The sequence below is a fragment of the Eleutherodactylus coqui genome, chromosome 4, assembly GCF_035609145.1.
Source record: "Eleutherodactylus coqui strain aEleCoq1 chromosome 4, aEleCoq1.hap1, whole genome shotgun sequence".
Classification (NCBI taxonomy): domain Eukaryota; kingdom Metazoa; phylum Chordata; class Amphibia; order Anura; family Eleutherodactylidae; genus Eleutherodactylus; species Eleutherodactylus coqui.
In genome coordinates this window covers 248,136,413-248,150,107 of record NC_089840.1, presented here as the reverse complement: position 1 = coordinate 248,150,107, position 13,695 = coordinate 248,136,413, and the positions used below count along the sequence as shown (strand labels likewise).

The window sequence follows — 13,695 nt, the reverse complement described above, 5'->3', positions numbered from 1 at the left end:
CTTCTAATAGGTGGTGCTGCAAAGTGATTGCACCATCTTTCATTTGCATACCGAATTCCCAGAAGAGGATGCATGGCCTATCGGTCATCTTATGCCTAAATATCACCCCTCCTATACAGAATGTGTGAATATTGACTATTAATTACATAACAATCTTTGTTGTCATCACTGTACACATAGGATACATAATTTATAAATACATTTTATGTTATTTCCCAATCATTCCATGAGAAATAGACCCTAGTGGCAAGTGACTAGCTCAAAAGTCATCTACAAACGTGGTTGCCTTCTTCTAGACCTTTACAAGCCATTGTGATGTCAGCATCTGGGCCTACAGGAAGGGTTGAAACGTTGTCTGTGTGCTATGGAGTAAATAAAGAGGCATCAAGCGGATGCACTTTTATTGAAAACGCTCTCGTTGCTGCTCACTGGTTCCTTAATTTGCGTACATGGACTAACTGGAATCAATGGAGTCTGGTTCCTTTTTTTCGGTGAAGCTCTGTAACACATTGTGACCTCCCACTGAAGTGGTAAAGCGTGGTAGTGCTGCTGTGACTTCTCTTTATGCATATGACCCTGCTAGTTAGTCTTACAGACCAACCCAGGTATGTCTAAGTATGTCTTTAGACTATATAATGTACTATAGTATATAGACAATATAGGGTAAATCGGGTGTACCATCTCTCATGTATCATTTATTCTTAATTCTGGCATTAATTGTAATGTTCTTTTGTTGGACATGCCAATAATGCATTCATCGCTTCCCCTTTATTATTAGCATAAGTCTTATTTTACACTTTCATCGTTTTTTTTATCTTCAGGATATTATTAATTGGTGTGACTCAGCAAGCTGCTTTGCATATAAATATGCACCTTATCAACACTTTTTTTTAACTATTCACATTAATGATTCATATCTTATTGACAGTGATGTTGAAGTTCGTTTTTGTACTAATTTTGAGCACTTGCTGATTAGTCACTGACTTTATTAAGTATGTATAGCGGAGGAAAGTAAAGTGAACTATACCAAAAAAGACATACAATGTTCACAGTCAGGGCCGGCCTTAGATTAGATGGCATCCTAAGCAAACATTTTTGACTCGCCCACATCATAGGAAAAAAAAATATATATATATATTGCACTGATAGGCAGTCTGCCTGTCCTCTGCTTGTGCAAAAACAGTAAGATAGCAGTATACCCTGACCAGAACAGGCCAGTGAATAAATACTGTCCCAGAACCAAGCTCATGACATTATTTTAGCACCAGAATCAAGCTCGTAACATAAATACAGCACCAGAACCAGACTCGTAACATAAATACAGAACAAGTCAACCTCTGTACACAGATACCAGGACCAAGCTAATAACATAAATACAGCTCCAGAATCAAGTTCATAACCTAAATGGAGTAGCAGAACTGATTGTGTTGCCGGGGTACTAATGGGCTGAGAGTGCCACCTCGGAACATCAGAGAGGAGGAAAGAAGAGCAAGAATGATGATGATTCATGTAGCTACACAAAATGCTACTACATGGAGGAAGAAGATCATTTTATGTGGTATCAAGGTAGAACTGATAGGGGCAAAATTATCAGCTACTCTGGATTATTGGATGCTCAAGGAAAGGGTGAACAGTAGAGATGAGCGAACGTGTTCTTAAAGAGTACTTACGCACCCGGACACCGGCTTTTCCGAGGACTTCAGTGTTCGCGCGTAAAGGTTCGGGGGGCGCCGGGGGGCGGGGAGAGGCGCGGCGGCAGCAGCGGGGAACAGGGGGGAGCCCTCTCTCTCTCCCTCTCCCCCCCACTCCCCGCCGCACCCCCCCGCGCTGCCACGGCGACCCCCGAACTTTTTTCGCCCGAGCACAGAATTCCTCGAAAAAGTTCGGTGTTCGGGCGAAAAGGGGCGGGGCCGAACACGTTCGCTCATCTCTAGTGAACAGTGTATAAAACATTTTTGTAAGGCCGCCTGCACACGAGCGGAAATCCCGCCGCGGGATTTCCCGCGGGATTTCCGCCGTTGAAAGTTTGCATAGGAGTGCATTAAAATACGCACTCCTATGCAGACGGCCGCGGTTTGGCCGCGCGAAATCTCGCGCGGCAAACAAATCGCGGCATGTCCTAATTTTCTGCGGGGCACGCACTCACCCGGCCGCCGGCTCCGGTCTGCGCATGCGCCGGCTGCGCGACAGCCGGCACATGAAAGAGCCGGGGCCGCCAGGCGCGGGTGAGTACGCGCTCGTCCCTGCAGGCGCTCGGGTCGGATCGCGCGGCGAGGATTCTCGCTGCCGGATCCGACCCGCTCGTCTGCAGGCGGCCTAAGGGTGGAGAACATTCAGACATTCTTTGATTCGGTTCCCAGAGGTGTGACTGTTGCAAGTGTGTGGTTCCCATCACTCATTTTTAATCAAGTCTGACGTCAGCAATTGACTGGGACTATTGATGGGGACTACCCATTTGACAGACATATAGCACCAGGAGCTCACTGGAGTCAAGTAGGCTGTGGCTGCAAAACTATGCAGCCAACCCCACTGACATGAGGCCATAAAAGGTCCTCTTTAAAACCAAATATATTACTATTAGAGATGAGCGAACGTACTCGTCCGAGCTTGATACTCGTTCGAGTATTAGGGTGTTCGAGATGCTCGTTACTCGTGACGAGTACCACGCGGTGTTCGAGTCACTTTCATTTTCTTCCCTGAGACATTTGCGCGCTTTTCTGGCCAATAGAAAGACAGGGAAGGCATTACAACTTCCCCCTGCGACGTTCAAGCCCTATACCACCCCCCTGCAGTGAGTGGTTGGCGAGATTAGGTGTCACCCGAGTATATAAATCGTCCCCTCCCGCGGCTCGCTTCAGATGCATTCTGACATAGTTCAGGGAAAGTGCTGCTGGTGCCGGAGCTGCTATAGGGAGAGCGTTAGGAGTTATTTTAGGCTTCAAGAACCCCAACGGTCCTTCTTAGGCCATAGAAATCGCAGATCGCACCTATGTCATATACGCCCCGTCGCCTTATACGCCGGTATATACGGTATATATTTTTATTTTTACACATTTCTGGATGAATTGCAGGGAAGGGCTTATATATTTAAGCCCTTCCCGACAATTCATCCAGCGTTGTCCGGCAGCCCATTGCTTTCAGTGGAACCTGCTGTATTGCCGGCTCCATTAAATTCAATGGGCTAACATCGTTCTTCTCTGCCACAACTGTTACAGCTGTGGCAGAGGAGAACGATCTTTATGCTGACAGTGCGGGGGGGGGGGGCCACTCTTGCCGCTATTGTGGCTTAATAGTGGGACCTGGGAACTTGAGATGCAGCCCAACATGTAGCCCCTCGCCTGCCCTATCCGTTTCTGTGTCGTTCCCATCACTTTCTTGAATTGCCCAGATTTTCACAAATGAAAACCTTAGCGAGCATCGGCGATATACAAAAATGCTCGGGTCGCCCATTGACTTCAATGGGGTTCGTTACTCGGAACGAACCCTCGAGCATCGCGAAAAATTCGTCCCGAGTAACGAGCACCCGAGCATTTTGGTGCTCGCTCATCTCTAATTACTATGTAGATTTAATTATGCAAGAAATCATCAGACTGTATGGATTATCAGATGCTTGGTTAATGAAATGTCACTGTAATAATGGTATTTATACAGCTGCTATGCAAATTTGTGTCTTCATGGTAACAGACTACAAACAAACTTTGTGTAGTCAGATCACGTAACCACACTGCTTTCAATCTGTCCCTAAATCTTATTGCTAACATACCGAATGCATGTCAGTAAAAGGGGTTTTACACAAGACAACAATCAGCCCAAAAAATTGTTTAAATGAGCAATTTCCAGGAATAATTGACCCAACAGGGTGCTGAGCAAAAAATCGTCCAGTACTCACTAGCCACCCTGTTTCAGCTCCCTGAAATTAAGCGACTACTGAGGAAGTTCTTGCGTAGTGTAGACAGGCAGTTGTTCATGTTTCAACAACTGCCTGTTCACAGTGAATGGAGTCGGGCGGCAGGAAGAGATATCTGGTGTGTTCCACCTCCATTTACTGAATGACTATCATGCCTGTGTGAAAGCACAAGAGAGGTAAGTCTTGGGATAACTATCAGGTGCTTCTGCCTCTGACCGATGTCCCATATAAAGTCACCCTTAGCGCGCCCATGTTTCTGGAGGATAAGACCGTTGCACGCCGGTGCGGACGACTCTCCGCTCCGGCCGGCAGATAGAACATATGGCCGACAATGGAGCCGGTCATGCTGAGAGACGTCCACATCCGGTGCGGCCATCTTATTGTGCAGTAAGACGGGCGCATCGGCCTTAGAATTACATTCAGTATGCAAAAAAGCTCTTCTTCCAAGAAGGAAAATTGTCTTTCTAGTGCCACGCAATGGAAGGTAGCAATCTTATAAGAAAATAATAGGTGAAGTCCCCTGGTGCAAGCACCGGGTCATGACTGACTCCTAGGGTGATGTCACATTGTAAAGTTTTCTTGGCAGACTGTTGTTGTTGGGTGGTTTGCCATTGCCAAATTACCAACCCTTTCACAGGTCTTGCAACATCACTAGGCTTGTATACTTAGTCATGTCAATAAATGGGGTTGCAGAGATGGCCACACAATGCACAATTATCACCTATTCTATTCTCTACCTACATGTCACTCCTCTTTGACCTAGAAAATTCCCCAAATAGCCACCACAAGCATTTCTGTGTCCAGACGGTTGGACGCCACATATAATGGCCTGGTGGGCTGCATGTAGCTCTATTACTGCACTATGGAGTCATTTTTCCTTTTTTCTTATTTGCATACGTTTTTCCCATGGTAGCATTGGATGGAGAAACAATATTCTTACAGACAATCATTGAGTAAGTAATGCTTACCTATCTTTTAAGGTGTTTTTTTATTCTACAAAGGCCCAATCATTATATTATTAACATATCCTTATAGGCTATAGATCAGTTTCATTTGTTATATGGAGCTTCAAATTCTTCTGCTTAGTACCCACAACTTAGTGCTAGTGATATTATAATGCCACAAGAAACCTTAATCCCCATACATGCCCATACATTAGGAAATTCTTAAAGGGGTTGTCTACACTTTTTTTAGACAGATACCCCAATGATATCCTGATCAGTGTTTCTGGGACTCCCAGCAATCAGCTCTAATCTGTAATGGATACAGGCAGCAAAGATTCAATTCCCTGCAGTGCCCCCACAGTAGAAGTGAAGTATTACACATTGGCCATTGAAGTCAAAAGGCCCTTCATGTGATGCCTGTACGTGCCAGATCCTTCCTGGTTCTTAACCTTTTGCAATCCAATTTTGGATTTAGGGTTTCCTAGGGGGCTTTCTCTTTCTGCCATTATCCAATGGTGCCATCTGCTAGCTAGAGCCAGTACTGCGATATGGGACATGCTGGAGAGGCCCCAGACAACAGAGCAGCCAGTAATATACAGTAAGAATACCCTGCCGGACGTCTTCCGACATCGGAGCTGTACAGCCTTCAATAAGAATGTCTTCAGACGTCAGACAGTGGATTGGAAAGGGTTAAACCTTTGCTGTACAGATAACACAGCTAGTAAAATAATGGTAAAATATTGACTTTTTCTATTGGAAATGCCTTGAAAAATTTCAGTGAATTTGGGGCTTAATTCTCTTTCTACAATCTGTATATGACCTAAACGCAAATTTCAATAGTTTGACTCATCACAGACGCAGAGCCATGGCTAAGCTTTATTTCACCTAAGGCAGAGGTCCAGTTTGCTGCTTTAGCCCAGTATCTGTATCTATTGTCCAAAGCAAAGCGATTGGTTGTTGCCCCCTAGCAGTCAGCACCTGGGGCACCTACCCCAATTTTCCTACCCCAGCTACGCCCATGCCTAAATATTACCCTCCAATTGGGCAATCTTGTTTTAATCACACTGTAACTATAAAGTGATTGTAAAAAGTATTGTTTGCATAACAATGTAAGCTGCAAGTATTATCCGTCCGAGGACTATTTCATAAAGCTATCATCTCTAATTAGCTTTAGTGCTGCCGTTTTCATTATACCAATACTCACTTATTAATTTATAAATAACACAAGTGTTTCCCTAGCAGTGAATAAACTGATTGGACTCTCCTGCGGATACCATCCTATTTATTAATGTTGGCACAGCATTATACTAAGTGGGTAAATTTGCAAACAAATTTTTATTACCCCTATTATGATGCACTTCAATGAACTTCATACAGACATGGACGATTAACATTCTCATTCAATTAGAGAGTAGATTGGTGTAAACATAAAGTACAAAGAACCGGCATGCTGGAAGCTAAGAATCCCGATGAACAGTAACCCGAACCAGTGGTTCAGTAGCTCACATAAACTTTAACCACATACTTCCCATAGCAACTACTGTATCTCCGACAGTCACACAGCAGCAGCTTGTTACAGCAGATCAGTGGTGAGAAGGCAACATTCACACTATGTTCCGTAATTACGTTTGGTAGAACAGTTTGAAACTTCTTCTGGAGAAATATATCTAAGGGCTAGTTCACATCTGTGTTACGGCTCCATTAGGGCTTTCCATGTCTGTGTTTCATTTTTGGAGCAGAGAAACAGAATGAAAACTGAAATTAACGATTTCATTGGGTTTTCAAAAAAGCAAAAAGCTTTCAGTTTGCTTCCGTTTCCATCTTTGCGGAACCCACTAAATGTCTTAGTGTTCTTCCTTTTCCTATTCCTTTATCCTCTTCTCTTTCTTCCTCTTCCTGCTTCTTCCTTTTCCTCTTCTTTTTCTTCGTCTTCCTATTTCTTTTGCTCTTCCTTTTCTTTTTTCCTCTTCCTTTTTCTTCTTCCTCTTCTAACTTTTCTTCCTTGTTTTCTTCTTCTTTTTCTTATTTCTTCTTGTTTTTCTTCATTAACGTTGCCTTAAAAACAGCTCAGAAGTACTTTGATACACTCCTAGTTGACCCAACAGTTATACAGGCCTTTTATGCCTCTTAGATTATATTTAGAAATCGGAGAATAACACGAGTTTTGATCAATTGTGAGACACTCAGAACGTGCGAGTTGTAATAACGCATTATTTCAATGGGTTAATGTACATGAGCAATTTTTTGCTTGCACCAATAGTGCGAAATCGAAAAATTGCAGCATGTCCTATTTTCATGTGAAAAGAAACAAGAATAGGACTTGCAATGTGTAGCATCCCACACATTGCACAGCACATGGATGGGGTGTCTAAGTGGTCCACGATGTGAGATGTGCCCGAGAGTTTTGGGCAAAACACACTCTGGGCAGTGTAAGTACGGCCTTAGGGCTCAGTCACACGGGCGGAGGTCCCCGCAGAAATGCGCACCTGCCAGAGAAAGAACATATGGCTGGCAATGGAGCTGGTCATGCTGATTTTCATCTGCACGTGGTGCGGGCATTTTTCCAGGCGGAAATACGCGCGGATCGCCGCCCGTGTGACTGAGCCCTTAGACAATGTTATACACAAGTTTTACAGGTATTGATGAAGTTCTGTTTGGTTCAAACTAATTCGGACTGAACCAAAAGCTTTTGTAAAGTTTGCTCAACACTGAAGGTAAATTCAAATAACTGAAAGACGCAGTATAAAACTAAAAAACATGGAGGGAGGGAGCTCGCCTTTAGGGTCACCGAGGGTCGTGAACGACTAAACAGCTAGCAACAACAGTGCTAAATTCAGCACTCAAGTCCACATAGCCAACATTTATCTAATAATTCCTATATCTGTAATTAGTGATGAGCAAACTTTTGAAAAGTTTGGTCAGACAGTTTGCCAAACTTCAGCAAAAAGTTTGGTTTGGCCTTGATTAGCTCAAACCGCATCGGAACTTCACCAAAACGTCTAAACTTGATGTAGAATATCAAAAAGCCATAAAAGCCCTATATAACACTCTCAGGGCTTTTATGGACTAGTGTTGAGCAAAACGAACCAGTAGAACCCTGTTTCATGTAGAACTTTGCTAAAAACTCGATTCAGGTTCATGTCAAACTGAACTTTTAGCAAAACTAAACCCAAAACAAATTAAAATCACAGAGGTGAGGGGGAACACAAGTCCGGTTTGCTGCATATTTTTAGGTTCTCCGGCCATTGTGCCGGTCTTATGGCGATCGCGCCTGCTTAGCAGCTATCGTGCCTGCTCTGCATCGTATCAGGTATTGCATTTTTGGCTCTTTTTCAGTAAACCCGAAACAAGGTTCTACCGGTTCAGCAGGGGCGTTACTATAGAGGGTGCAGGGGATGCGGTTGCACTCGGGCTCAGGAGCCTTAGGGGGACCATAAGGCCTCTCTTCTCCATATAGGAAACCCAGTACTATGAGTAAAGCATTATATTTGGGGGCCCTGTTACAAGTTTTGCATCAGGGCCCGGGAGCTTCAAGTTACGCCTCTGCGGTTCAGTATCTTTCAACACCATCTATAATGTTACTTTTTCCCATCCTTCACTGATCTGCCTTTCGAGATTATTGTATTTCTATGTGTATAAGCTTTAACATTTACTGAAAGTAAATGTACCAGACATGATTATATACAAGTTTCCTCTATGTATACAATTGCACTTGAGTTGATGAGCTGTTCGACGTAAAGGGTTATATTTGAGAATCCCGACAGAAGCTTTTAATGCACAATCTGTGTAGAAGAGGCTGGAAGTATAATGCTGTTTACTTTCCTTGTTAGGATTTGAAGACCGTGCTGTCTCTCCCGCAGTACCCAGGGGAGTTCCTGCACCCCGTGGTTTATGCATGCACTGCTGTTATGTTGTTGTGCCTGTTCGCATCTATCATCACCTACATTGTGCATCACAGGTAGGAAGCCTCTTTTTATACATTACCTTCACGTGTCTAATCAAGTTATTATCCTGAATTGCTTGTTAAATTAGAGAATTTTAATAGACCGGGATAGCATTGTGAGCAGAGGATGCTGCACAAGAAAGGCACCCTTGGGGTTTGGATGATGGTTGCTGACAATTTAAAAGCATCCTAAATATTTTAACAGTAAACAGTATTGTGCCCAATCCTTGTGCTCGTTTCTCCCATCCAAAAAGTGGTGCAAAAATAACGAGAAGACATAATTATCTAGAAGCAGAACTCATATCTGGGTGTCTACGTATCAGTTAGGATGGACTAGGGGTATTATTACATGTTGAATATTATATAGATTTATATCTACTGTATGTCTAATTTTGTAGCTACTGTGCAGAAATGAATGGGATTGGGAATGAATCTGAATCATTTAGTAACTTTTTAGTAATATCCCTTAGATACCTGGAAGTTGTCCCTTGGCATCTACAGAAATCATGTTACTGTGTGTAAAATTGGAATATCTTGAGATTTTCGGTTCAGCCTTAAACCCCAACTTCAAATGGAGATGGGCTGACAGTTATAGACTATTGTGTCAATAATTTATTGGATATGTTCTTCTGTAGTCTGTCTCATGAAGAGAATGTAGCCACTGGCAGTGACACTGAGTATATCACTCCATGTTTGTGGTTGGGGGGATTGGCCACCTGTGAGAAACGTGCCAATTACATAACCGGTAGTAGAGGTGTTGGCTGTCCGCTGCCACCAATAAATTAATTGTATGCACTTGCATTGATATAAAGAAATATAGCAGTATCAATATAAGCATGCACAATCTATTGGAGTGAGTGATGCTTCTCCTCTGGTCAACATAGACGGTTATGGGATTGGCACCAGTGACATTTCTCACAGGTAGCCAATCCCCTAACCACAAGCAGTGGAGTGATACACTCAATACCCCTGCTGTTGGCTGGCAGATTATTGTACATGGGTAGGGCCTCATTTTTGAAACAGACAAAATTATTGGACTCATGGACTCAACAACATGATGGAAAGAACCACTTAGGCCCAATGTAGACAGGCAGATTTGCACAGCGGGATCCGGAGCGAGCGTTCGCCTCCGGATCCCGCAGCAAATACTGTGCATAAACATTGCAAAATGCTTTTCTATGGCCATAAGTGGAAATCAACTGTGATTTTCCGTTTGCGGGGGGAAAAAAATTGCAGCATGTCCTAGTCTAGTGCAAGGCTTGCACTGCCGTATTCCATTGCAGTCAAAGGAAGCCGTGCATCCCATGGTGAATCATCGCGGATCCACGTCATTGCCAGCGCGATGGCGCTTCATTCTCTGCACTGTGCACGTGTGGCGGCGTGCCAGCCGACATATCCACAGAGCAGTTAGAAGACAACATGACAGGCTTGCGAGGGCACAGGGTCTGATTCCGCTGCGAGATCTCGCAATCGGAATTTGACATGGGCCGTGTGCATTCGGTCTTATTTTTACAATTGTAGACATTTTTGGAAACATCTGTTCTACCGTATCCCAGATGAGCTCCATTGACGCCTAGTGACTATGACACTATTGACATTTAAGGACTATGCAGACCATTGTGTTAACAGGGAGACGTAGGAAAACTTTACTTTGGAAGAGTTTTTTTTACTTCTCCAATCCCATTTTTAGACAGACCATATATATGGCCTCTATATCTGAGCGTATTCCATACTTCAGTGCTGTTTGAAGATTTTTGGCCCTCTAGTAGAGTCTTGGGCTGCCTTTGTGTCCCACAAATATCTGCACCATATGAAGACATACACATGGTACCTAACAATACTCCGGTCTACCACAGCCCATGCAAGTATCTCCATTCAAATCAATGTGTTCTATTTCGGTGCGATTTTGATCCAATTATTTTGGTCCAAAAATTGAACAGGAGTATAGCCCATGTGAAAAGAGCATTAGGATGTATACTCACTGGCGGGGGGGATGTAGTTAAGTAAAAAGCCTAGCTGCTTTACATAAATTTGACTGTAGTTTTCATGCGTGTCCAATGCGTTTTGTGATAAACATGTGTGATATGTAGAGATGAGCGAGTATACTCGCTAAGGCACATTACTCGAGCGAGTAGTGCCTTGGCCGAGTATCTCCCCGCTCGTCTCTAAAGATTCGGGGGCCGGCGGGGGTGACAGGTGAGTTGCGGCGGGGAGAGAGGGAGAGAGAGATCTCCCCTTCGTTCCTCCCCGCTCTCCCCCGCCGCTTCCCGCCCCCGCCGGCCCCCAAATCTTTAGAGACGAGCGGGGAGATACTCGGCTAAGGCACTACTCGCTCGAGTAATGTGCCTTAGCGAGTATACTCGCTCATCTCTAGTGATATGCATCACATGGGGTTTCAATAGTAAGATGTTTTAAAAACGGATTGTACTTGCATGGCCTGCAAGTGTGATCCATATTTTTAATACTCCCATAGAAAATAACAGGTGATTTTTGAACAACAATCAACCAAAAATAGGACATGCTGTGGTTTTTCAAACTCGGGCTATAGTGAAATATGGCTTGTTTCAATTAACCCATTCAAACAAATGAGTTTTTTTGCCATGTGACTTCTATCCATCTTGGAAACAGATCGCCCGTGTGAATATGGATTTCTGGCATACAAAAGTTCAAAATTATGGTGCATGACAAAATTTGCAGCTTTTGGTCTTTTTCACTGGCCTCTTTATTTTTGTGAAAGCAGATGGGAGTTAGGCAAAAAAAGAAGAGGCCTCGTTTGCTTATCAGATTTACTATTTTTTTATGCCAGAAGCTGGCGCAAATTATAACCGAAGCTTACAGCAGCTCCCAGACATGATGCTAGATGTAAGAAATGTTTTATGTTGGCTGCGCCTCTAAATTCCTTTTTTTGCACTTACACTAGCACAAATTTTACTTAGACCACTGCATGAAATGTCAGTCTATGTAAACATGCCTCAATGTCTATCCAACCTCTGCATTAACTATTAAAAACTGATTATCATCATGGTGATGGGTGACCATCATCACAACGCAGGCGGTGGAGGTACTGGTGCAACTAAAACTCCTGTTCTGCACTACATCTTTGCTGAACTTCCACTGGACATTACAGAATTATTCCCATCTTGTAAAGTGATGGTATATTGTTCGGATATGCCATTACCTTATAATCAATGGGGTCCAACCATGGGGACTCCCATAACTTTGCAAATGTGGGGGCCATAGTTCTGATTTAGCACTGCGACCCCTTGGTTTATTCTGCACAGTAGCGTCACCATCACCCACTCTTCAGGGACCTGCAGCATGGCCACATTCAAGTGAATGGGTCTGGGTGCAGTGACTCGACCATGCGTAGACCAACGACAGGAAAAAAGAAGCACGGAATAAGATGGTTGTCAATGGTAGCTCTGCTGCTCCCCTCCAATTTAGGGTATCATGGTCTACGACAAAATAATAAACCCAAATTGGGATAACTAAATACAACAAAAACAATTAAAGTTTTAACGCTCCTGCCGAGTTGTGTGGTACCTCAGTGCTGTTGCGGACGATGGGGAAGTAGTCCAGGAAACAGATTTTAGATGAAAGCAGTCTGTAACTCTTTATTGCAGGGGAGAGAGGGAGTTGCGGAACGTTGCAGCAGATAAGCACAGCTCACATTCACTTCCAATAATTGCTGAATCACATTGACTTTAGATAGAAAATGACTTGGAATTTCATTAGTAGACATTGCATTGAAACACTTTCTCAGGGGGGCTTTGGCAACACATTGCAGTAAAACACTTCCAGCTTTCATCCCTGGCTTTGACTAATGCTCAACAGACAAACTATAGACTTATTTGTTCTCTCGTGATTCCTCTGTTTCTCTCCTTCCCTCTATCTCTTTCTCCATTGTGGCCACTCAGGCCTAACTGGATTTCTGTTCTTTTCTCTTCTGTCCTCTTTCTCTCTTTCTCTCCATAATGGTCATTGGGCTTGTACTCACACCTCGTATCCAACTTCCCCCTGCACTGTCTTAGAATAGATCTTCCTTTTTCTCTCTTTCAAGTTGGCTAGGCTTTAGATGGAACTACTTGTAACTCCCTGGTCCCTGCTTTAGGCTCCTCTGGACTAGACTCTCTCCAGGCCTGGACTAGACTGTCTAGCCCCGCCCAGTCTACACCTTTTATACACTCTACGATGACCAATCCTGAGCTAGGATTGGGCCACACTAACCGACCTAAGCTATCTAAGGATGATTGATGGGGTGAAAGGGAATTAGGTTGCATTCTACTAACTCACACAGTGTTAGATAATCCACATGTCAACAATTAACTCTTAATCAAATATATACATACAAAAAATCAATTTTCTTCTCAGAATATACACATTTAAAGTCTAGCAGTGATAGAAGGGCTGTGGGACCCCAACTCTGGGGTACTATATGGGTACAGTTCCCTACCCGGCTAGTTGGACAGTAACACTGCTGTGTGGGGGAAACTTATTAAGTATTTATTAACTTAAGATAATACAGTACTATGACCATTCTTAGGATCGGTAGGGGCTCAGAGGTTGCACGCACATGGATCATGAAGTGATGTCATACCCTTGTGATATACCATCACTTTATAAAAATGGAAAACTCCTTTAAGTCCTATCACTCTAATAATTTAAGAAAATACTCTGAAAAACTCCTTAAGGAGAAATTACAACAGCAAATTGACCTGTCTAGCTTTTACATGTTATCTGATATCATGGAAATCTCAGCATGGGAGTAGCTAGGGGATGGGTGCTGGGTCACATAATATCATGTAGAAATCTGCAGGGGCATAGCCCTCAGGAGGGAGCACCAATAAGCCACAGTTACCACGCTAGAACTCTGATAACTGATGATAAAGTGAGTATATGAG

The 13,695-nt window shown here is 43.5% G+C and overlaps 1 protein-coding gene across 2 annotated transcripts in view; it reads left to right on the top strand.

Moving 5' to 3' along the window:
- The window catches only part of ADGRA1 (adhesion G protein-coupled receptor A1), a 738,392-nt gene that overhangs the window by 568,693 nt on the left and 156,004 nt on the right, over positions 1-13,695 (top strand). For both annotated transcript variants that reach the window (XM_066601012.1, XM_066601013.1), the window contains one exon: positions 8,682-8,809. In XM_066601012.1, coding sequence (XP_066457109.1) covers positions 8,682-8,809 — 128 coding nt within the window. The remainder of the gene's footprint in view (positions 1-8,681; positions 8,810-13,695) is intronic.